The 25,469-nt window shown below is 43.5% G+C and overlaps 1 protein-coding gene across 2 annotated transcripts in view; it reads left to right on the top strand.

The window, feature by feature from the left end:
• MFN1 (mitofusin 1) overlaps nt 1–24,837 on the top strand; it is a 199,430-nt gene extending 174,593 nt beyond the window's left edge. For both annotated transcript variants that reach the window (XM_085635396.1, XM_085635397.1), the window contains exon 18: nt 21,048–24,837. In XM_085635396.1, coding sequence (XP_085491522.1) covers nt 21,048–21,117 — 70 coding nt within the window. In that variant the 3' untranslated portion in view covers nt 21,118–24,837. The remainder of the gene's footprint in view (nt 1–21,047) is intronic.
• The last annotated feature ends 632 nt before the right edge of the window (nt 24,838–25,469 follow it).

Here is a 25,469-nt window from a genome sequence, read left to right as displayed (position 1 = left end):
AGGCGGGATTGAAATTTTCCTCCATCAAAGTGCACCTGGCGGCCATTACGGCCTATGGGCGCTCTCCCTCTCAGCATTCATTCTTTAAACTACAAGTGGTGAAGGACTTTTTGCAGGGCCTTAAAAAGGTTTACCCCCCAATAAGGCCTCCCTCGCCTCCTTGGGACCTGAACCTGGTTCTTTCAAAGCTTATGAGTCCACCTTTCGAACCCATACATAAGGGTACATTACAGCACCTTACGTGGAAAGCAGCCTTCTTGGTAGCTATTACCTCAGCACGTAGGGTGAGTGAAATACAAGCCCTTTGCTCAAAAGAACCCTACACGGTTTTTCACCTTAATAGAGTGGTTATGAGGACACATCCATCTTTTTTACCTAAAGTGGTGTCCGATTTTCATGTAAATCAGACTATCTCGCTACCAACTTTCTTTCCCAACACCTCCTCGCCAGCTGAGAGGGCGTTACATTCTGTGGAACTTAAGCGAGTTCTCAAATTCTACCTGCATAAATTTAAGACTATCAGAAAGTCTGACCAACTGGTTGTAAACTATGGTGCTGTCCGTACAGGTTTTGCAGCATCTAAACGCTCTATTGCCAGATGGATTGTGTCAAGCATTAAATTGGCTTACCAACTAGCTCAAAAACCGTTGTGGCCTCTACCTAAGGCACATTCCACAAGAGGAAAAGCGGCTACTGCTGCATTTCTCAATAATGTCCCACTCTCCCACTCTCCGAGATCTGTAAAGCAGCTACTTGGAGATCTGTCCATACATTCACGAGACATTATTGTCTGGACTCGGACACCAGAGCAGACACTCAAGTAGGGCAAGCCTCCTTGAGGAACCTGTTCAACAACTGACTATCTCGGTTGTTTTTTCATTTCAGTACAGTTCTCATTTGCCTGCAGGTGGAAGGTGGGCTCGCTATGCTATTCAGTGCTTATGACTATTGATGAGGATCCTCTGGAAGAGAAGGTTAAGTTACTTACCTGTAATCCTAGTTCTCTTCCAGGGGTATCCTCATCAAAGTCATAAGCAACCCACACGCCTCCCCAGGCAAATGAGAGGATTCTATTCTTAAATCTGAAAGAAGTATATCTTTGTGTCTAGACCTACGGGTCCCGCAAAGAACAACTAACCCAACTGTCACCCCTGAGGCATGATGGGATCTTGGGATCAGGGCTGCCTTAAAGGCACGGTGCCAGTTTTTATCTGTACAATGCTTTTCAGTCTCTATGGTATTGTATTACAATGCAGCCTGCAGGCTAACGATGTTTTGTATCTGTGTTTGGCACAGTGTTTTTTTTTTCTTTCTCATGAGGTTTGTCTCATTTAAAAAAAAAAAAAGAAGAAAAAGTTTTCAGGTGCATTTGTATCCCTATGGTGTTTATTTAGATATTTATATCTATCTGGGAATGTTTACATTCATAATTATTACATTGTCTAGCCTACTATGGGGGCTGCATTGGCTTGGAAAAAATAATGTGTTTATACATATACAGAGCTGTATATGTATGTGTTTTTCATTTATAATTTTTATTGTTTCCGGGGTCCCCGCACATGGGCGGGAATATTCAGTGCTTATTACTTTGATGAGGATACCCCTGGAAGAGAACTAGGATTACAGGTAAGTAACTTATCCTTCATGGACCTCAAACTCCAAATCTCTATCTCTTCACTATTGTTACACTTGTAAGAGGTAACAAGGCAGCTTCAATGGTAACCTATGGGAGAGATGGCACTTGCAATAGTGAAAAACGAAATTTGTAGTATCTTACTCTCAGAACATTTAAAACACACCAATTCATGTCCTACCTTTTAAACACGCAGCAGCCTGCATCAAGCTACCTTGAGCCTACCCCAGGGGTACCTTACATGTGGTAAAAGGGAGACCCATCTGGCTCCATTGGGCCTGAAGGCATTCCAAGAGGGAGTCGAGTAGGAATTGCACCAAAAATCTTTAAAGGCCGCTGTTTACTTTGGTCTGGTATGCTGGGATCAATTGTGGGATCTGTTTGGATACAGGAGACCTTGTAGGAGTTTGATCTCTTTCTTGGCACCCTTGTGCCTTCTTGTTAGACTTGCTTGATTGGGGGAAGGGGGCGTTTGAGTACTTCTTGGTCGTCTTACGATTATGCCTAGACTTTGACTTGCTGGAAGACTTAGAGCAGACAGTGTTTTTTCCACAGGAGCCGCTATGTGACTTGGACAATGATCAGACCCATGACTTGGAATAGCAGGTTTCTGGTGTTTTTTTTGCATTTCCTGGAATGTTTGCTCGACTTTGGGCTTCTGAGTGGGTGAACGACCAAAATATCGAATCCAAAATATAGACAGGACAGAATATCGACTCTAAAATATAGATAGGACAGAATATCGAATTATCAAAATATAGATAGGTCAGAATATCGAAATTGGGGTATGAAATATCGATTTCCATAATATACAATTTAAAAATATAGAATTCCATAATATCGAATTTTAAAATATAGATTTCCATAATATCGAATTTAAAAATATAGATATCTATAATATCGAAATTGTTTTAGTGTTATGTATGGTAGTATATGTGTTAAAATTATGTATTATTTTTGTAATGTAAGTTTAATTTTTTTAAACTAATGAATGTTATGTAATTTAATTTTTGCGTAATTTAATTCCGTAGCGGGTTGTGGGTTTATAGGGGAATAGGGTGGGAAGTAATTTAATTATGATTAATTAAATATTAATTATATTTATGTTTTGATAATTGATTGATAATTATTAATTGGTATATATTTGATTAATTGATCAAGTTAATTTTATTTTTTATTAGGAGCGGGTTGTGGGTTTATAGGGGAATTGGGTGGGAAGTAATTTAATTGTAATAAAGTAAATATTAATTTTTTTATTTGTGTATTGATAATTAATTGGTAATTAATTGGTAATTAATTTGTATTAATGGGTAATTTGTATGAATTGCTAATTCATTTTTATTTGCTAAATAATTTTTATTAATTGATTAATTGTTAATGTTAATTGTATTTTTTATTATTGGGAGTGGGTTGTGGGTTTATAGGGGAATTGGGTGGGAAGTAAATTAATTGTAATAAAGTAAATATTAATTTTTATTTATATGTATTGATAATTGATTAATTTTTATTAATTGGTAATTCATTTTTTTCAATGGTAATTAATTTTTATTAATTGGTAATTATTCTGAATTAACTTTTTATTGGTATTGATAATGCAATCTTATTTTAAAATTAAATCATTACTTTCCCTACTGTTGCACTCTCAGGAGTGGGAATACTATTTTTCACCCTCCCGCTATCCAACTCTTTCCCTCTGTTGCGCTCACTGGAGTGGGAATAGTAATTTTTACCTTCCCGCTATCCAACGCTTTCCCTACTGTTGCACTCACTGGAGTGGGAATAGTAATTTTTACCTTCCCGCTATCCAACTCTTTCCCTACTGTTGCACTACTTTTATTAAGTTTATATTTTAAGCTTTTTTTATATTATATTATGTATGTTTTATTTAATTGTTTTTAATATTTAATTACTTTTATATTATTTTTAATACATACTATATTTTAACATTCTATATTTTGGAATCGATATTGTAGTACTTACCTGTTTGTAGATAGGGAGTCGATATTCTGTCCTTCTATATTTTGGCGTCGATATTTTGGGCATTCTATATTATGTCCCTCGATATTTAGTCACTGAACCTTCTGAGTGATCATGTGTTACCTGGGGAAAGAAAGAGCGATCAATGCCCATTTGAAAGTTCACATTGACAACCCAAAGCATACCAGATCTGGCACTGTAGGTGAAGGGCACACACATTTATTTCACAGGCATCACACCCAGGTTTGCCATTCTCCATTCAAGTGAAAAGTGAGCTTGGCTTCTCATCCCAAAGTAGGCACTTGCAGTGGTACACCTGCATGAGCTTTCTTAAATAAGAAGTTGACATACCTGAGCCAGTGCTTAATTTGTTAAAAACAAATGTGCTGGTTCCCAAAACATTTGTTAGGAGATGTCCCAGCGGTGACTCTTCTCTTGTCTCCTCTCCCCCTGTCCTCTGTCACTTTTCTTGCTGATAGAGACATCTAGCTGCAGATATCGTTTCTTAGAATTCTCCCCAGGCGCCAGACTTTATCTGGAAATGTTTTCAGCACTACCTCTGCCCATCGATAGAGGGCGTCTAGTGACTCCGCCGCAACGTCGTCTCCTGAATGTGATGTCAACGGAATCCATATAAGCCCTCTGACGTTAAGTTCCTTCTTTTCCGTGCTAGCAACGCAGATCCACACTGCAGTTCCTCCAGCCGTCTTTTCAGCCTACTTGACGTTTTTTCCATCAACGGAGTAGTGTGCCTTTTTCTATCTTCAGTGTCCTCTGGGTTCAAGCCTTGTGAGTCCTGTGGACGACAAATGTCCTCCACAGGCCCTCACTCACTTAGCATGTGGTGTCTTGGTGAGAACTATCAATCAATCAGGGGTTTTATATAGCGCGCTACTCACCCGTGAGGGTCTCAAGGAGCTGAGGGGGCAGCTCCGGGGATTAGTCGAAGAGCCAGGTCTTGAGGTCCTTCCTGAACGTGTGCAGGGTCGGGGACTGTCTAATGTTCACAGGGAGCTCGTTCCAGGTCTTGGCTGCGATGTAGGAGAAAGCTCTCCCTTCAGTTCTGTGACTGCGGATGCGGGGGACCTCTTGGGTACGTGGAAGGATATTCTTTCGTTGAGGTATTTGGGTCCGATGTTGTGTAGGGAATTGTAGGCGTGGGTGAGGAGTTTGAAGGTGACCCTCTTCTCGACGGGGGCAAGTGGAGGCCTCGTAGGTGTTGGGTCATGTGCTCATGGCGCGGTGTCCCGAGGATAAGTCTGGCTGCGGCATTCTGGATGGTCTGGAGTCTACGCAGGAGGGTTTTGTTGATTCCGGCGTAGGGGGCGTTGCCGTAGTCTAGTCTGCTGGTGATGAGTGCGTGGGAGACGGTCCTTCTGCAGTCGGAGGGGATGCACTTGAAGGTCTTACGGAGGAGTCGAAGGCAGTTGAAACTGGTGGAGGCGACGGCGTTGATCTGGTGGTTCATGGAGAGGGAGGAGTCGAGGATGATGATGTTACGAGCGTGGTCTGTAGGGGTGGGTGCGCTACCGAGGGCGGAGAGCCACCAGGTGTTACGTATATGTGTGTGTTTTGCACATATGATCATCTGGCCTTTTATACGGTGCATGTCGCTGCCTTTTACCTACACCCTTCTTTGTGACCTGGTTCAACATTCTTGGTTGTACTTATGTTTCCTTCCGTCTCTTCAGTGATAGTCTCTGTTACATTATTCTGGAGGATACCTTATATATCTATCAAGGTTCTCAGTATAAAGCTGGTTTCTTTTTACCATTCTTTTTGTTTTCCTAGCGATGTTCTCAGCATTCATTGTTCTCTCTGGAGGTCCCTTTTTTAGGTCTCGGCTCGAAGGCTGCGCTTGCGCAGTCTCGATCCGAGATTTAATAACTTGGAGAAGAGGGGCTTGAACCCGCCCCTCTTCTCCCCTGTTTTCCATTGGCTGGCCTCTTGAATGCTGGCCAGCCAATGGAGAAGAGATCCGTCACTCTGAACAGGCCCCGTCCTTTTCGGATTCGGGGGCGTGTTTTTTTCAAGAAGTCTAATTATCTCCTCCAGCCAATGGCAAGAGGAGAGTAAAGGAAAACACGCCCCCGAATTCGAAACCGCCACTGCGTTTCTCCGAGGCATTTCTGCTCTGCCTCGGAGAAAGGCAGTGGTGTGCTTGCCTTTTGCTCTGCCTTGTTTGGGTTGTCACATTATCTCAGTACGGTCTTGAGGGTACGCCAGCACTGCCGCTTTAAGAACGGTCCTGTTTTACCTCTGCAGAAGTTTGGAAACCATGGGTGAAAATAGAGTTGCGTCTGCTGCTTTAAAGTATGCCCTCAAATATCGTCCACGCTGAGCACTGTAAAACCACAGAGTGTACATGGGCACTGAACATAGTACAGGCTTTGGGCATCCTGGATTAATGGCGCCTAGAACCCCAATACACTAACCGCCATCCCCTTCCTGCTCCCAGGCCCTCCTGGCAAACAGCGAAGGGAAAGGGCGAGCGGTTATAGAGGAACCTGGGGCTTGTAGTCCTCCTCGCACTTGAAGACGTTCTGTGGCATCACGCCGTCGCTACCCATGGGACTACAGCTCCCAGCGTGCGCTCGGGCCAGTGCTACGTAGGCGCTCTGGTGTTCGAAGGAGCGCGTCTGTTATGCTGCTTCAGCGAGGATAAAAAAAAAGAACAGCAACTGGAGGGAGCGCGAGGCACACGGCGCGGGAGCGGCCGGGGGTGCAAGTAATCTATGTGTGTCCGCGCAGCCTTTGTGCGCCGCAACAATGTAACAAAGCGCCGCCCGGGCGCGCTTCGGAGCGGACGACCAGCCTGGCTTATACATGGCTTCTCCGCTCCCCCGAAGCGGGCATCCTTGGGCGCCGCTGCGCCGTCTCCACCGCTCCCGGGGCTGCGCAGGCCGTGGCGGTAGGGGCGGGGACGGGGGGAGGCTCTCCGTGCATGGCTCCCAGAACTGCAGGAAGAAGAGCGTTGCTCACGGGAGGGAATTTTTTTTCTTCCCTGCCCGCCATCTTTTGAAGGTGAAAATGAGAGGAGGGAAGGAGGGGTAGTAGGAGGGCTCTAGCTGGGGAAGCTTTGTGAATGTATGAGCTGGGCACGGAAGGGGTGGCCATGGGATGCGGTTGCCAGGCGGGCGAGGGGGTACCCTTGAACGTGTGACGGGAAAAGGGGTGTGGGGCGTGATGGTTACAGAGTAGAAGGGACATATATCTCCTAGTGGGTGTTACCAAGAGACCAGGTCTTCGCTGTGATGCTCGGCTGTGGGGGGAGCTTCAACTACCTGGCACCCTTTTTAAGTTTCTCGTGCCTTAAACACTGTTAAATGATTTATTGCTAATCTCGTCACAGGTGCTGGAATGTTTGTGGAAGCCACTGTGTGTGTATGTGTGGCTCTGTGAGTGTGGCTCTGTGTATGTGGCTCTGTGTGTGTGGCTGTGTGTCTGGCTCTATGCGTGGTGGCTCTGTCTGTGTGTGGGTAACTGTGTGTGTAGGTGGCTCTGTGGGTGGCTCTATTTGTGTGTGGGTTGCTCTGTGTGTGTGGGTGGCTCTGTGTTTGGGTGGCTGTGTGTGTGTGGCTCTGTGTGTGAGTGCAAATGCAATAGGTCTCGCATTGGAGAGTGATTAAGCTATTAACATTGTAAATAACAATGCCGTTTCTTTAAATGTTTTAAAAACAAAAACAAGAATAATGTCATGAGCAATGCCAACAGCTCTAACTTTAACAATGCCGAGACCATTGCATTGTAAATGCTTGTTCGAACTCTGTTTCTTAGGATAGTTTCCTTGACGATCGGTGGGTCCTCTTATTCGCTGTCTGTTTGCTGTGTATGCTCCTTCCATTTGTTTTCGAGCCTGGACTCCATGGTCTATTGTCCTTGGTCCCTTTGCATTAAATGATCTTAGGTTGCATCCATTTTTTGGGCTGCCTCTTTTACTGGTTCTATACCGTATTTCTCACGGTCCTATAGCTTTCTACTCCCTATTGGCTTCCCATGGTCCTTTTTGGGATCAGTCCTCTCGGTGATTATCTTTGCTTCCCTATCATTTTTATTTTTTGAATATTCTGGTCCCTTCTATCTTTCGGACTAGCTTTCCTATTTGGGGATCTTTGGTGAGGTCAGTTCGCAGCCCCTCCTCAGAGGATGGTATTGCTTAAACATCTGATTCTGAGAAAAGAAATCTGCAGCTAGAAGAGATGAGAAAGTTACTTACCTTCGGTAACATCTTATCTGGTAGAGACAGGATCTAGCCACAGATTCCTTATCAACCCACCCATCCTCTCCACTCTGCAAACTGAGGGCCCTGTGGGTTCCAAGATTCCCTCTTTGCATACTACTACAGTTTTTTCACTCTGTACTTGATCCAAGATATTTCCCCCTTAGGCACACTGTTTCTAGGGACTGTTTCTCTAAGTGGCTCTGCTCTGTTGGCTTGGAAATAGTCCCAAAATAAACGGATTTCAGCGCATTGGGGAGGGCTTATACGCCCTCTACCGACGCTCAAAGGTACTGCTGAACAAATTTCTGGATCCAGTCTGGGGCCTGGGAGGATACTAAGATGAGGAATCTATGACTAGATCCTGTCTGTACCAGAAAAGGCATTACGGAAGGTAAGTAACTTGCTCATCTGCTACTGTATATCTTATTTTCGATTCAAGGGACAAACTAGCAAGTCCCAGATCTCAGAAGAAAGTGGACATAGTGACCAGCTGCAACTGCCAACACAAATTAAGTGCTGATGTGAGCCTTTTTTGTCCACTCGATACAGAAATTGCTCCAGCAAAGCACATGGAAATTTCCTCCTGCATGGTAACAGGAGGATGTGGGTGTCAACAACAAAGTGAATGTGGATGCCAACATCAAATCAATGAAGAAATGTGCTTACTATGAAATGCACTTTCTCAGATCAATCCAACCCTTTATCCCAAAGGATGACTTTAAACAAACTTGTGGACACTGGTTGTTGTGCATCTAGATTATGGGACTTCTTCCTCACTGGTCCTCGAAGCAAGATGTCTCACTCGACCTAAGAGCAGCTCTCTGGGCTGCTGCTAGGTTTATCTGAACCTCCAAGAAAAATGAACAAATAGCATTGGTTTTAAAATCGTTCAAATAGGGGGCGTTTTCCAAGATGGGAATAGAGTGAGGCGTGCTCTGTCTCGGCTCCGGATCTCCGTGTGTCTTTCACACCATGCTGCTGCACCGGGACCTGCCTAGGTAGCCCCTCCCCACCAGCGCGACTTCTCAGGTGCCCCTTGGAGCTGGTGGCAGACCCAAAATTTGGACGAACAAAGCTTGGAGAGCGGTGATGGGGCATGGCGCTCGGCAGACCCTCGGCAGAACGCCATCTTAAGTGATCAGCACAGGGCCCACCGTGGACTTTCTCCTCGGCTTACTATCCAACGCAATCCGGACACAGCGCTCACTGCAGGTGCTGAAGGGCCTGCTGCCGCCTTGGATCGACTATCACCTAACACCCAGGTCCTGTGGGCTTCACTGTATCCGCCCTGAGAACTCTGTAGCCCGACCTTGAGAGCCTAGGGTGAGAGACCAGAACATCTGGGTCCCGCGGAGGGCAAGCTTGTTGATGCAGGGGAGAGGGAAGAAATCATTACTCACCTGCAGAGTATGCATAAGGAATCCTCCCCCCAACACGTCCACACTTTGTTGAGACCAGCAAAGGATTGCTATCGCCTTTCTATGATGAGGGGCCATTCATCAGCGTACCACATCGACAGTCTCCGACTTCGACCCCGGATTCCCATTCCCCCGGGGCCTGGCGTTTTTATCAGGGGGAGAGGGGCATGCAGTCCCCCTCCTGGCGGCATTTGGCCCCAGGGACCCCACCCACTGTACATTTGTTACGGGCCACTGGGAGAGCCCCAAGTCTCCTGTGGCCCCAGAAGGATCCCTGCATACAGCGAGAGCCGGCATTGCCACCACACGCTGGGAGCATCTAATGATGCTTCTCCCTGCGGGCAGGAGCAATATTTTTATCTGCTTCCCTGCTGGCAGGAAAGCAGATCAAAAGTCTCCTCCTAGTGGGCAGGAGAATTTTCAAAGCTCTCACTGGCAGGGAACTTACCTGGTGTTTGCTCCTGCTCGTCAGGAGGTTTGAAAATGCTCCCGCCAAGCGAGAGCGAAAACAGGTTTCCGCAACCGCTATGTACCATGGGGGGGGTGAGGGGGGTCTCCAAGGGACTTAGCATCTGAGCCGGCCCTAGGGGATGGGATCCCCAGGGCCACTAATGGGTCGGGGAGGAGGGCTGCACAACCTCCCCTCCCTTAAAAAAATTGGCTTCGGAGGTGGGTTCCCTGGGCCTTAAGAGGCTTGGGGAGGGAGCTGCGCGACCCCCTCCCTATGACAAAATATCTGGCCTAGCAGGTTGGCCTCCCAGGACCTGTCATGGCTTGAGGAGGGGGGGGGGGGGATTGTGTGGCCCCTCCCATTACAAAGTGTCTTTAGCCCCAGGGGTGGGATGCTCGGCCCTCCCCCCCGTACACATTAGACTCCCATGCCCACATGTAATCTGTAGGTGAAGTGTACCTTTGTGTACAAAAGTTACAAAGATACCTGCTTAATGTATTTTCCTTACATTTTCTTAAGTTATGCAGGGAGCTTAGCTCAGGCACCACATCCTGCTACAGCACACATTCAGTTTCAGACTTCCCACAAGTCAATTTGTGTGCGAACCATCTCCCATGTGGAAAAAATATGCAAAATGCATAAGCTGAGGAAAATAGAAATTATAAAAAATTAAAAACCCCATTAATAAGGATTTATTTACTAAAATACTCATGATTTACATTCATTTGAAGAGTTATCGGAGATTTTAAAAATGTTGTACGGTACAAGGATACAATAGCAAAGTTGGCCTAACTTCAAAAACAGCGAATAATGTTCATCTGAATTCTATTATTGAAAGACATGGCTGCAATATGTTGTCTGATTACTTGTGGGCTGTGCTATGTATGAAGAATACGAGAGATATAAGCGCTTAACGGCCCCATTAGGGGTATGAAGAGAGCGAGAAATTCTACTATACAAAAATATAAAAACCCACCCAAAGTCCCAGGATTACGAGATAGGGCCAAGGCCTAACAGCAACCTTAACAGAGCTTTAGGGTATACTGACGACCCGTTGCGTGTTTTCCGGTCTAGCTTTTAACTGCCTGTTTCAGCAAGACCTCTTGTGAACTGTAACATAAGTGTACAATGGCCTTAGAGCTCTTAGAGCTCACTTATTGCTTGCCATTGGTTGGCTTAGTTGGCACTCTCGTTATCTTGCTTTTTATTCAATGCTTAGCCTTCCTCAAGTTCTCATCCTTTTGATTGGATGACTTTTACCGGGATTATGTATACATTGTGATACAAGATTTTACTAGGAATATCTTTACACTGTGATAACAGAAACATGTATTATTGCCCTTTCTGATGCTCACATTCAAGGAACTACTTTTTAGGTCTTGCGCCTAGCGTTGCAGTGCGCAGCATTGCTCGTGCAGCGCGAGACATTTTGTAGGGGGGGGTTTGAAAACTGGTCTAGGAATCGCACACGCACGTGCGTGTGCTTTTCCTTTTAGGGCACGCTATTGGGCTTTGCGTGCGTGTTTTTTACAAAGAGAGCACGCAATGGGCCAAAGGTGGGCGCATTGCTCCGCCCACGGCCTATTGGTGTCTATTTTGCGCACCCGCCATCATCACGCTATTTTTATCTTGTGTTAGGTCCATAGCTGTTCCGCCCTTCGACTACCCTCTGACAGAAGTGTAGCATTTGGCCATCCCACAACCTATTAATTTGAATGTTTTTTTTGTGTTTTTTTTACATTGAAACGTTGAATTTGTCTGTCCCGCTTCTTTTCATTTGAATTTTTTTTTACATTTCTGCCTTTGCCCGTTGCAGTTTGTTCTCATTTGCATGAACCCAGTGTTTACCTTCCGCCCCTCGCATTTTTTTTTTATATCGCCGCCGCCCTCTCTAACTTTTGTGGAGCGGCAGTAATGGTGCATGTGCTCGCTTCTCAGTGGCAGACCTATGGCTGTCCCACTGCCGCTCCTCTGCGGCAGTCTGAAGCGCTCTCGCCACTGCCCGCTCTTCATTGCAGAACCAGCTGCTTAAGTCACGGGTCTTCCTCCTTCTCCCATTAGGCGGCTGCACCCTCCAGGCGGCAACAACAGCCTGCCACCGGCGCTGTGTTCCCGGTTTCTCCACATTGGGTGACTGCATGTATTCATGCTCATGCTGCTTTCACCTTGCGCCTGTTGTGCTCCCTACAGAGCTGCACTGTAATCTTCTTTCCAGATGCTCTGCTTTGAGTTCCGGGAGCATTTAATCAGCGTGGTAGCTCACGGCCCACACACTTCTGGTTTCAGCATGATGGCCGCACAACTTTATGTTTAATTACGCGGTGGCAAAACACAGGTGAGGAAAACGCTTTTTAATTGGAATATTCGTTTCTTGCATCATGTTTGTTTTTGAAGGAATAAATAATTAACTGTGGTAAATGCCATCAACGGCTGCCGCGCTTCTGGTTTCAGCACGGCAGCCGCATCCATAACTTTACTTTAATTTCTTCTGCAAAATGCCATGCTTCTAGTTCCAGGCACCTTTGATCAGTGCTGTAGCTGTGTCGCATGGCAAGTTTGACTTTAGGTGTAAAGGCGGTTCTCGGATGTTTGCAGTAGATAGGTAGACAGTACACGCTTTAGTGCTTCAGGCCTTGCAAGAGGAATGGAAGTGCTACAGTGTATATATGGCCATTAGAATTTTACGTACGTTATACTTTTTATTAGAGAAATCGTGTTTCACGGACATCGTGATCGTGGGCAGGTGTTCGTATATTATACTTATTATGAAGAAGTCGACTTTCTATAATGTATTCGATCCCGCTACTCCCCGTAACAGATGCAGGCACTGTCAACAGATTTTGAAGCTTCCTATGTTTACTTGCCCCCTGATTCAAAGTTGTACTTTAGTCCTTTTCACTGTGACTGTAAACGTTGACAGTATCATTTTATATAGAGCAAAGAATGAACTTGAGTGACGCACATACATGATTATTTAGGTTTCGATTTTCCTGTATAGAGTTTGCAACCCAGAATGTTTAAAAAACAGGCATTTAATCTAATAAATAAAAAACAGGCACTCAATCTAATAAATAGAAAGTTGCAGGGCCAAGTGGACAATGGTGACCGGCTAGGATCAGTTAAACATGTTTGAATTGTTTTCTTCAATGAGTTTGGACAGTGCAAACCCTTGTGCGCTCTGAAACACTAACCCCCTTGGTCGCCAATATGAAGAGTCGTGTGTGTGAGTTGCTCACATGACTGGGTTGTGGGGCAGAAACGCTGCTACTCGGAAAGTATGTTGTAAGAAATAGCCTTGTATCAGCTTTCTTCACTGTTTTCAGTCACCGAGGTGACGTAAATGCTCCATGTCACTTACCCAGTCTAGTTACTCTTGCTGGGTCAACCTGCTCACTCCCTCGCCAAGCTCGCACATTGTTCAAATTCACTTTCTCTTGCTTCTCATTTTCAGGCCACTCCGCAAACATATTAATCTATTCCCTCAATCACTGACTCTCACTCACTGTGACTTTAACTTACACTCTCATTCACTCATGCACACCCGCCCTCCCTCCTAGCCACAACCACTCGCTCAATAATGAACTTCCCACCCCTCACTACCTTGTTCTTATTGAGTAGTGACCCTTGCGTGTTAACAGCAGACTGCTCTTTCTGCTGGAAGCATATTTATCATCATTCAGTGACTGCGGTACCAGAATAAAGTAAGCTTTTCCAAGGTTTAGAACCACCAATTAGCATAATGATAACATCTCTGAATATTACATCACACAACATCTGACATTACAGGACATAACACTCTAATCTGTGTGACCCAGAAAAGAACCTGCTTTTCACCACAGGTAGCATTATGAGACATGGATGCCATGACATAAATAAGCACTCTTTGTGCAATGGTGGCAATCACTTCATTTGATTACAGAAAAGCCTCTTTTTTCAGGAGAGGGTTTGGGGACAGGGTGGGGGCAAAAGTACCTCGTAGGTACTTCTGGCAAGAGGCCCCACCCCCTCCTTACATGGTGTAATTTTCGTACAAGTTGGTAGGTCTGACATTGTCATTTACAATGCCAATAGTTCTAACCCGCACAAATGCGAGACCTATTGCATTGCAAATGCTTGTTTCTTTTTCTTTCAGCACTCCATTAGAGTGCAGATTTCTGGCTCTTTCTTTTTAGAACTGCATCCCCGCCAACACACCTGGCATGCTCTATGTTGCTCCCTCATCCTCCCACCCCAAGCTCGGTCATTGCTTTTCCCACACCTTCCATCTTTTTCTTTATTAATATTTTTTTATTGACCTCCTTCAGGCCCAGCCTCAAGTGCCCACGTTTCTCCCTCAGTCCCCACTCAATCCCCGTTGCTTCAGCCCCACCTGCTACTCTGTTGCATCCCAAACCCTGTAGTACTATACAGAGTTTTATTTTTTTTCGAGTGACTGCTACCTGGCCACTCTGCAGTGCAAAAAGCACTTTTCGAGTAACTGAATTTATATATTTGTTCATATACAGATCCTAATAGTATCTGCCAACTTCGATTGGTACACAAACGAAAATAAATCTACTCCCACATCATTCCATAGGTATTCGAATGCCTGGTGACACATGTCATCATGCGGCCCCCAAGAGCAGTTGCGTCATTGTGCCTCTTCATCTGTAAAAAGCGGGCAATGCTTGGTCTTTTATAGAAATTCATTACATTCATATGGGGATGTTCCCAGGTTAGTAGGACGATTGGCCTTCCATATTATTGAATCTGTTGTCCTGGGCCATACTTCTGTTGTTGGAGTGATGGCGCAGGCCTGGTCCTCCCAATCTGCGCAGCATGCTCTGGCCCACTGAGTACTTGAACCACAAAAGTGTGGATGCATATATAGGCCATTGAACACAATGAAGGTTCCGAAGATCACACTACAGCTCTGAGGCCTTGCAAGCCATGGAGCTTATCAGGTATACACAGATAGTGTTCTCCCGTGCACTGTCTAAGCGCCTGCACAATCGCACAGCAAATACATTTTTTATTATTTCTTCCCTAGAACAGTGCACGTGCGGTATGTGCTCTCGCTTGCAAGAGATAGTGTATACAACAAGGGCCTTACAGCCCTCCCATTGTTTACTATTAGTTGTGACTCGTCTAATTGGCCAGCACATGGCAGCTCCACTTCTCTCATTTCGGCTGGACCATGAACAACCAGATACTGATTGCTTCAGCTTAATCGCTGCCCTTCTGCTGTTCCTGCTTCACACCGCCAATGACCCCCCCCCCCCCCTCGTGTTGCTTCACGTCACAATTTGATAAATCAGTAAAAAAGTACTTTTTGTGGCAAAGCAGTTATTGAACCACCAAATGTCCCCAGAGAAACACACTTTCTCTAAATGAGGTAGAGTATGTGTGACTGCAGATAATCCCAAAAGAGACAAACACCAAATTACTCAGCCCAAACGTAGGGCCTAACAATTACCACTTAATTGTTGAGATAAAGAGCAAATGTGCATCTTCACCAAGCATTTTAAATACCACTGCTTGCCAATTTTGTTTTTGAGAGCTATCACCAGTGCAAATGTATTGCCAAAATGTAAGTAATTAATTGTTGCACTATGAAGCTGCCTCACGGAGGCCCATGAATAGATTTGACTTGTCTACACAAATATGCAAGTACGTCAGTATATATAGCTACACTTCCAAAATGGCCCCAACTGGTTCAAGTGAGGTCACAGACTGTAATCCTGGCCAACATAGGCGACAGCTGTCGAGCGCAAACACTGAACATCAGTGGTGGGAAAAGTGCATCGGAAAGTTTTCTGTCTGCATCAAAAAGTGCGTAGACCTCTGTATTGCAGCACCACTTTCTGAAATAACCACCTCTCAGCTCTTCTAGGCCAAAAGGTCATGGTTGTTTTATAACTCCTCATATGAGTGTTCTTTAGCCTGTTGATAAATGATCCTAATTATGTGGATAACTGAAAGGAGTCAGTGTTGCTTTTTTAGGTCGAGCCTAGACAGCACATGTGCTGTCTCTTCGAGACATGCTGTATTCACTTTATGGTCTTACAGTCCGCTCAGTGCCTTTTTTATTAGTCCCTTCGATTGTTGTTCAAAAATTCTTGCTTGCTAGTGGTTAATCTCTTTATCCCTCCTTATTGTCTTTTTGTTTCCTCCCACAGAGCACCACCCAATTACTTGAATCTTTACGCTTCCATGATGTGTTGTTTTGGGGGAATATTTTTTCTTTGATTCCTGCTTGGCTTTGTCGTTGCTTCACATTACACTTATCTAAAATCTCTCTCACAAGGAGAACACAATTTAACTTGGTTTATACTGGTTGTGCCAGTCTGCCATTAGCAGTTAGTTAGTGCAAGGTTTGTATCTTAAGAAAAGCAACTTCATATTTAGCTGTTTTTGCGTGTTCTTTTTCTGCTAGTCCGACTACGGCCCCTTGTGCAAGCGCTCTGCATAACAGAGCTGCAGCGAATCTCCCCTTTCAGTGCAGAGCTCTTGAATGCAATATGTACATGCTGGTCAGCCAACAGAAGCCACTCAAGACTTGTTACTGTAGACTCTATAGCAATAAAAGACGGTTTTGTTGCTTCAGCTCTGTTTTGCTTGCAAACTAGCTGTGGCAAGACCTTTCCAGGTCTCCAAGCTCTGTATGTACATTTGATGTATGTATAATTGTCCTGTCATTCTAAGTAGGAATGTGCAACAAATGTGTTTTATTAATGCACGATGCAAATCAGTCCTGTGTCAAGCTTCTAGAGGAGATTGCAAACACTGGGACATTGCACAACATTGGATCGTATCGCACAGAGTGTTGTAATTTGTACTTACCGTGTTGCAAAATCTGCCACTATAGTTCGAGTTCCACTTGGATAAATTGAGGTTTGAGGCCTAGAAAGCGTGTAATAGAGGAGTGCCATGCAAAATGGATGAAAGAATCGCACACAGTGGGCAGTCACCGATATTTGGTATGGCCTTTCCACCCTGGAACTTCTTGGGAGGGTACTCCTGCAGGTGTTGGGCGTTCGCCTCTCTCCAGGTTGGGCAAATGGAGCTGCCCCTATTTCGCATGAAAGCACAAGTGAAAGTAAAATTAAAATGGAATGTGTGAATGAATGGTTTCTCCTGGGGATTATATTATCCGCTCTGTGAACAGTCCACAGAGTGACTTTAGAGCAACAGGAGTACTCGTTCAAATTAAAGAGTTTTCTAGATTTCCATGCATAATCCAAGGAATGACAACATAAATGCAAAGCATATATGCAGATCGTGGTTCCTAGATCTGTGTCTTCTAACTTTGTTACATCTCTGTAAACTATTGTAGAGAACAGAGACAAGACACAACCAAGAGCATTATTTGTGGCAAAAACATTGCTTCCCTGAGGTATTACTATTGGTGTACTGTAATTATGTATAGTGTGCTATACATCCCTGTAAAAACAGATCGTGCCGAAACTGGTGGACCCTTTATTGGCCTTGCCAGTGATTGATTCTGCATCTGTTACTAAAGCTACTTACCTGTAACAACCACTGGTGATGTAAACCTCCGGTACATGCTGAACAGCTTCACTTGCTCAAATCCGGCAATGATCAACATGTTCCATGGCTGAACCCAGTGCGAGCAGCACCTGCTTCTGGGAGAAATGTCACTTCCATCAGCCCCAGCACTGCAGGACCACCCTATCTAGAATTTTAGAACTTGATTTCGGCATCCTTAGGAGAACTTTATGCTAATGGCCTTTTCCACAGGGATGGCTTGCTTTCTGAACCATTCCTTTTTGCCTAATATGATGATGCGCTGAACTTGAGGAGCTTCCAGGGGCTCTTTTTAGGTCAAACCTAGGCAGCGCTTGCGCGGTCTCTCGAGACATGCTGTATACACTTTGTGGGGTTTCAGCCTGCCCATCGCTTTTTATTTGTGACTTTGATTCTCCTTCAAAAGGGCTTTCTTGCTAGTGGATAATCTTTCCTCTTTGTCCCTCCTTGTCATGTTTTCTCCCACGGAGCAGTGCCGAACTACTGATATCTTTACACTTTGGTTCTTAGCTGTTCATGGCTGCACACTATTGGTTTTCTTTCTTTCCTGCTTGTCTTTGTTGAAGCTTGCCTTTTTTGTGTTCCTTGTGCTTTTTAGGTCTCGCCTGACCCAGCGCATGCGCTGGTCTGGCAAGACTTTTAGTAAAATGCTGCCACACGGCCTACAGCTTGCATGCATGTGCGCGGGCGCGCGCTTAAGAGCAGAGGCGCCATATGGCTTTCCTCGTCATGCTCATTAAGCGCAGCACTCGCAGCACGAGATCGCGATCACTTTCGCGGCCGCGCTCCCGCTTTGCTGTTCCTTTTACGCCCGCAATGCTTGTTATTTTTTGCTCTCCCACTGCTTTATCCCTGTTCTTGTAAATTAACCCGCATTTCACTGCATGCAGCCAAAACGTTACTTTTAATGCCGCAATGCTTGTTATTTTTTGCTCTCCCACTGCTTTATCCCTGTTCTTGTATATTAACCTGCATTTCACTGCACGCAGCCAAAACGTTACTTTTACGGCCGCGATGCTTGTTATTTCACTTTCACGTGCAGCGGCGGGCACAATGGCAGCTGCATTCCTTAAAGCGCGCGCGTGTGCATCACTCGTTATTGTTTCCTGCCTTGGCTCATGTTCAGCTGTGGGTTGTATTCCAGCACCTGCCCCTCGACAAGCCCCCTCAGAATGGCGCCCAGCCACTGGCAACAACAGCTGGCAAGCCAATGCAGGTGAAGCCACCTCCCATCTGCACCACGAGCTCGGAAAGTGAGCGCAACGCTGCGCTTGGTGCCCCTTTCTTCTCATGGTGATCGTAGGGCTGACAAGGCGGACTAAAAGCTTGTTATTGGGTCGTCGCTCACTCAGCTGATTGGGAAACAATAAACTGATCAGGAAAACATTCTTTACTTCAAAAAGCCTTCTGCCACATTCCCGACACATTCTTTCCAAAGCAGAGGTGGCCAGTAGATTCATTTAATAATTACTGTAACACTTGGTGGTAGGCACACAGGTGCTCCTGCAGCCTACATTTGCCCTGTAAGACTTCATAGTGTGTGTCTAAAAAAAAAAGTCAAATGGTGTCTTCTTTTGGACTTCTCGCAGTAGCCAATCACAATGCAATACATAGAGAAGAAAACAGCACCTGAGGTGCTTTCACACGTTGTGCGCATCTCTGCCTGTACGTGACATCATGCACATTTCACACAAATGCTCTGGAATTCCGAACCCATTGCAACGTTGCCTGGCCGCCACGGGGTCCAAGTAACACCACCACATAAACATGTTTTAAATATTTTTTTCTTTAGTGCAGCATGCACAACATGATTCTACCGAGTCTATCCTTTTTTCAGTTCTCTAATTGAGTTGCTTGTGAAATCACAGCACGTCATGGAGACGAAAGCAGCACCAGATGTGCGTCACTCACCACCCTGTGCCTTGGCTGGTTAGTGGCTTCATGCACTTTTCGTTTACTGGCCTTCTTCATCCCTACTTCTGTGGACTTGAATAGACAAACCACAATTTTTTTTTCCCTTGGCCTCATTGCGTTTACTGTGCTCTTTACACAGCTCGCCAGTTTACGAAGCAAGTTATAGTCTTTGTTGGAAGTTTGAGAACCTGGTGTTTATGGCAAGTGATTCACTGTGTGTTCCACATATGCCACTGCAGTAAAGATAACGATCTTTGCTACGAGACTAACTTGCACTTTATTATCCCGTCGCTCTCTCCTTTCCCAACACTTCGAGAACTGTTCAAACCTATCATACTCGCCCAGACTGCTTGGCTCATGCTCCCTTCTTTTTCTGATAAAAAACGTGTGAATACATTACTATTGGCTTAAAGGCAATTTTACCCTTTGTGATAACCTAAAACATCTTTCGACAAAATGGTGTTGCTTTATGTTTTTTTTTTAGATTGCTTTGGTGCATTTAATAAATGTATTTATTTATTTTAAAAATATGTTTACAATTTGCTGTTGTGAAAATTGAAGTAGAGCATGTGGCATAATAGCCAAAGCCGCTGACTTTAGTGCTGGGGAGCCAGGTCCGCATTTCGGGGTCAGCTCAACATCTTGTGACTTTGGGTAAATTACTTAATCTGCCTGCTCCGTTGAACAATTACTTCTTTAAACACTTAGAGTTTAAACAAGCATTGGCAAAGCCAATAGGTCTCGCCTTTGTGACGTTATAAGCGTTTAGCCATGCAACAGTTGATGTTTTTACACCAAGGATATTGTGCTGCATAACCAAATACTTATAAGGTCCCAAAAGCGAGACCTATTGGCTATGCCAATGTTTGTTTAAAAGGCAGTGTGTTTCTTTCGTGTTGTTTGTCGAGGCGAGGTCTTGTGGCACCCTAAAGGCATTGTGCGTGTTGGCAAAGAATAACTAAACTGTTTCTCATTGTCGAGGGAGCGTCTGCGCACTTTGGAAAGCTATTTGCTTGAAAAGTACAACCATGATGCGTTTTAAGCAAATAAATGTTTCAAAAGAGCATAGACGCTTTCTTTTGTCCACTTAGCACATGTGCACTTAGGAAAACAGTTTTTTTCTTTGTAAGGGATAAGCACGATGGCTACAGCATTCCATGAGAGTGTTAGTGTTAACCAGTGGCCTCCTTCGTATGCTTCTCTCCTCCCAGTCTCCTTTATGTTGCTCTGAAGCACCGTGAGCTTCTGTGTACCCCCTGCTTGCACGTAAACCCACCTGCCATGATAAGGCCATGACGAGGCCAGCGTCGGGTACATCACTTTTTTTTGGGGGGGGGGGGGGGGGGTAACCTTTAGCCATGATGCCCAGTAGCCACGCTGCTTTACTACATGGCTAAAAGACATTGACAAAACCAAGGCAATACTAATTGGTTTTGCCAATGCTTGTTCATGTTGAATCCTGAAAAGACTATTCCAGATTCCGTGAATGATGCGCATGAAAAAGAATACAATAAAAAGAACTAATATTGTCAAAGTATTTTTTTCACTTCAGAGGACTGATGGAAAACAAATTTGCAATAAAAAGCTTTATTTTTACATTGCCACATTTATTGTGTGGATTTTTCCCACTTTGATTACATTTAACCGCTATGTATAGTGTTGTCAAATTCTATTTTTTTTTTTAATTTAAATCTGTCTACAGTTTGTTCTATTATGTTAAATCAAAACCTTGCAATATTCGTGAATGCACGAGGCAACAAACTACAGTTGCGGTTAAACTGTTAATGTTTAACAAGCAATTCTTATAGGGGCAAGTGTTTGCATTAGTAGTAAATCATTGATGTAAAGTCTGGAATACCTAAGGATGTGTGTAACTTTATATTTTCATTTTGAACTGTTTTTCAGAAATTGTGCTGTACGTCTCGAGGAACAGTTGGATCTTTTTACAAAGCATTATCTTCATCAGAATAAATAGGATTATGAAGCGGCTTCCACCTGGGTACCAGCCGTAGGAGGAGTTTGGAATTAGAGCGCTCCTCCCTGTCTCCACAAGCACCTATGAGTTCCTGAATGCCATGCCGAGTGTGGTTGTCCACCCATAATACGAAGAGGCGCGACCTTAGGATATGTGGAGGACACTTGGAATCGTTTGAGACAATCACAGTATCACCTTCACCATTGGGCAGGACGCGGGCATAAACTTCATTTTGATGACTGAAAACCTGAAGTATTGATTTCAAAACATAAAATAACTGACAGCTGCCTATCTAGCCTACTGCACTAAGCAGATGTACCACCACATAAGACAAGAAAACGTGTTTATTAAAATGAGTGCTCTTGTTCAAACTTCTCACCACACCATACTCACTGCCTGACTGAGACACACAGGATCTGAGTCAGGGAGGATGATCATTTCCATCCCCCAAATCCACTGACAGAATAGTTCTATCAGAAGAGTAAGCAAAATTATTCTTTTTTGCAATATTCTGTGCATGGAGTTGTCACGTTTGAATGCAAATCCATTATAGAAAACCCCCAAACTCCCAACCTGGTTTATCCAAATCATATCAGCGAAAAGAGAAACTTATTTGTTACATGCAGTTCACAAGCATTCAAATTTTGGGTGTTCTGCACTGGGTAATGGAAAGGCCCTGCTCCCCAAGTTTCTGCCAGTCAAAGGGATGTTCATGGCCTGAAATCACACCTTTATGGTTCCCATGTCCCTGCAAAGAGTCAAGCCACATTGTTTGACCACATGACGGTATGCAGAATCTGTCCCTCAGACACAGCAAGGTACCCTGCTCCTGCTATGAGAGGACTTGGAGGTAGCTGCACAACAGCTTTTATTGGCCAAATACCTCACTAAACAGACACCAAAGGATAACATTGGTAAACTGATGTGGACAAGGAGTGGATACAGGAAATGGGAAGGGATGCATTGAGCGGTGTGTATGCACATTAAGAATTGCACACTTTTGTAGTTTTGCATCTTTTGGAAAAATCTACTTCCAGACTCGTTCTATAGAAGAAGTGTCAATTTGTTGGCAACTGGAGAAAAAGTGCCTTTACTGGAACCCTCTTGGTGTTTGGCAATAAAAATGTGCAAGTATCCTGAAATTTAAAATCTAATTACAGCTGGGACTTTCAAATGAGTTTGTTTTCCACCCACCTTTTGTGTGTTTTCATTCCTCGCTATGTGTGAACATGTCAGTTTTGTGTTTATTCTGATCACATTCAAAAGAGTTTCGAACATGTCTGTCTTTGCATGCCAGAATGCATCAGGGCTGAGTCCATATCAGGGTAAACGTACTTTTCTAAAAAATGTACGGTGTTTTTATCACTCATGCTATCTGGGTGATTATTTTGTCCATGCCAAAAGATGTTTATTTACAATTTAGCCTGTTGGAATTTTTTCAGAATGCAACTCAAACACCATTGAACAGGTTTTGCTTACACCTAAAAGAATATTAAAACCTCAACTAAAATCCAAAATTTTAGGTACATTGCTGAAGCTAGGACAGAAACTTGGTCTATCATGAAAGTGGCAGTAAAGTATTGAGTATAATTTCAGTCAGTCAGTGTTGGCCCAATGTTCCCATAGCAGGGGCCCCTTTGAAAAGGGCTTTAAAGTGATTATCTTGGCACACTAGTTTTTGTTTATGATCCCTCTTGGCTACTTCTCTACCAAGTAAATTGCTGTGGTAAGTAGGCATATTTAGCTCTCACACACAATCCCAAACACTTACCAGCAATCTCTTTAACATCAGTCTTCTCTGCTACCTAGGCTTGAAAAATGGTTTGATCATACCCATTCACAAACATGCCAGGCTTTCTCATCTGTCATGTCATATTTGGCACTTGATGTGTTGATGCATCTTTCTAGAACGCTTACATTTTTTTCTTGGAAATAGCTTACCCATTACACTCAAACTATTTGGAACTGCTTCTACAAACTGCACACATAGAATCAGTTTTAATGCACATTTATGGGAAATGCAGCCATACAGTAATAGGACGATTTGAGTAGCTATGTTTTGCTCTTTTGCTGCCAGCACCTCAGGAAAAAGTGGTCCACAAAATAGATTGGTTTGAAACTGTTCATGTGCATCAAGAAATATCCAAGTATTCAATGCCAGGTCTTTTCATAAATGTAATTTTCTGGTCATGCCTGATGACCTTGTAAGCCTTAAACCGAGATTACTTTTGTGATTGTATTCTTCTGTTTCGGGTCTTGCTTCAGCCTTGTTTAACTTAGCAGAATCCAATCAACAATAAGACATTTTCCATCATTTCTGCATTCCATTGCCATACTGAAAGAGCCTGAACTGAGTACAAGGATGCCAAATAATTACTTATGCAAAGGATCCCTGATCTGATAAAAACTAATTGCGTACTGCAGTTTTGCAGTTACAGTTCATTAAACTAATTAAAGGAGAGTATGGCTCTCTTCTGGATTCATGACAAGTTGTGGTAAAGAGGGAAAACATTTAACAGAAGAATATTTTGAAGTAAAGCTTGTTCAGTCTGGTCTTTCCTTTACATTCTGGTACTTATATCTTAGCCTTTGCCATGATTAATCTGGCACTACATGTACTGGGATACAGAAACAGAACTTGGATAAACTAATGATTGTATTTGAAATCTCCTTACGATTAGTATTGGCTTTTTTCAAATTTGTTAATTCTATTATTCCTGAACATCTCTACTCCACGCCCCCCAAATTTTCTGCCTCTTTTGTGTTCGGGTGAGTACACATCAGTGAAAGGAAATAATTGGTAAAATTCACAGTGAAATAGTTTAGAACATATGCAAAAGTGTTAAAAACATGAACTCTTTGTGATGGATAGTTGCCTTACTGAAGAAATATCAAACTTTGACGAACACCAATTGTCATCTTAAATGGGATATAACCGTACAACTTAAGATATGTAAACTGTTTATTTGGCAAGCTCCTACACAGGTCATAGGACAAAGCAAAAGAAAGTTTATAAATATTTTTGGTTTGTTCAGATTTACAGAGACAGCTTCATCAAACTCTTTGCTCTCTTTTCAGTCTTTTTAAACTTGCAGTTTAAATCTTTTTTTTCCTGGAGTTCTGAAGTTGATTTCCTATTAGGTAATTTACTATAAGAGTGTTAGAGATGGATTTCTGTAGGTTGAGCTATAGTTGGGAGGTGGAACAGTTTAGATGTAGGAGTTTATCGCAACAGTAATCAGATGACATTGGAATTTATGGCCTGTTCTGGTTGCAATTAAAGAAGCAGGCAAATCCCAAAGGATTTTAGTGTGGACACTACCTGTCCAGAGCTCAGCAATATAATTCAATACCTCAATTTAAAATGGTTAGACGAAAAGCAATTCTCAGGCCTATGTCGCTAATTTGTCAGAAAATCTCAAATTATAATGGCATTTCCAACTTGACTATTTGAAGAGTAATTACTTTTGAAGTTATGCAAGAAGCATAAATGTAGTATTATAGAATTTTTCATTTTGCACTTATCAAGATGTGCAGAATCACATGTGGTTACAAAAGACAGTGACTGTATATTTAAAAAAGAGTTTTTTTTATATGTTGTGTGAACATTTGACTCTTGTAAATTTGGTGCTCCATTTTTCTATGTAAACAAAGTTATCGACTCGGTCTAGCTTTGGATTGACGTGGTGCACAATAAATGAATACATTGTTTTTGCTTAATGGGTACTTATTCAAATGAAACTAAAAGTTTTACATGACTCTCACAGTTACAGTATTTTCTTTCTTGATTGATTGGTAAAAGAAATACCAGACCTAGTGGTTATCTTAATAAAACAAAATATTGTATGAAAAGTGACGTCTACTAAAGTCTGAGCAGCCACGTAAATATTCCCAAAGGATGGTGACACCAGCTGGGCACCTTCTTCAACATTGATGCCAATAACGAGAACACATTTTGGAGATCCTGGTGGGCCCCTTCTTCAATTCATAGGGCAGCAAGGGACTACTGCAGCTGCTTTTGTGGTTACTATAGTTGGCCACTTCTGTCCCAGATCTTTTGGTATTACTGCCTGGAAAAAGAATAGTAAAGGCTTAATATGTATACTTTTAAATGGGAGCTTGGCTGAGCCATTAAAGCTCTCCTGCTAAGACCACTAACTGCATTCATTAAGCTTGCAATACCAAGTAGTCTCTGTGAGGGATAATAGACTTGTATCTACATATATAACAATATTTCTTTAAAATGATCCCGTCAGTGTGATTTTTATAAGGTAATGATTTTATTTATGATCTGAGAAGATAGGGCAGTCAAAAAGGAGAGCAACCCCCTCCCAAAAGTTGTACCACTAACC

The sequence above is a fragment of the Triturus cristatus genome, chromosome 11 (genome assembly GCF_964204655.1).
Source record: "Triturus cristatus chromosome 11, aTriCri1.1, whole genome shotgun sequence".
Taxonomy (NCBI): Eukaryota; Metazoa; Chordata; class Amphibia; order Caudata; family Salamandridae; genus Triturus; species Triturus cristatus.
Note: the sequence above shows the minus strand (reverse complement) of the source record. Positions and strands in the feature narration are given on the sequence as shown.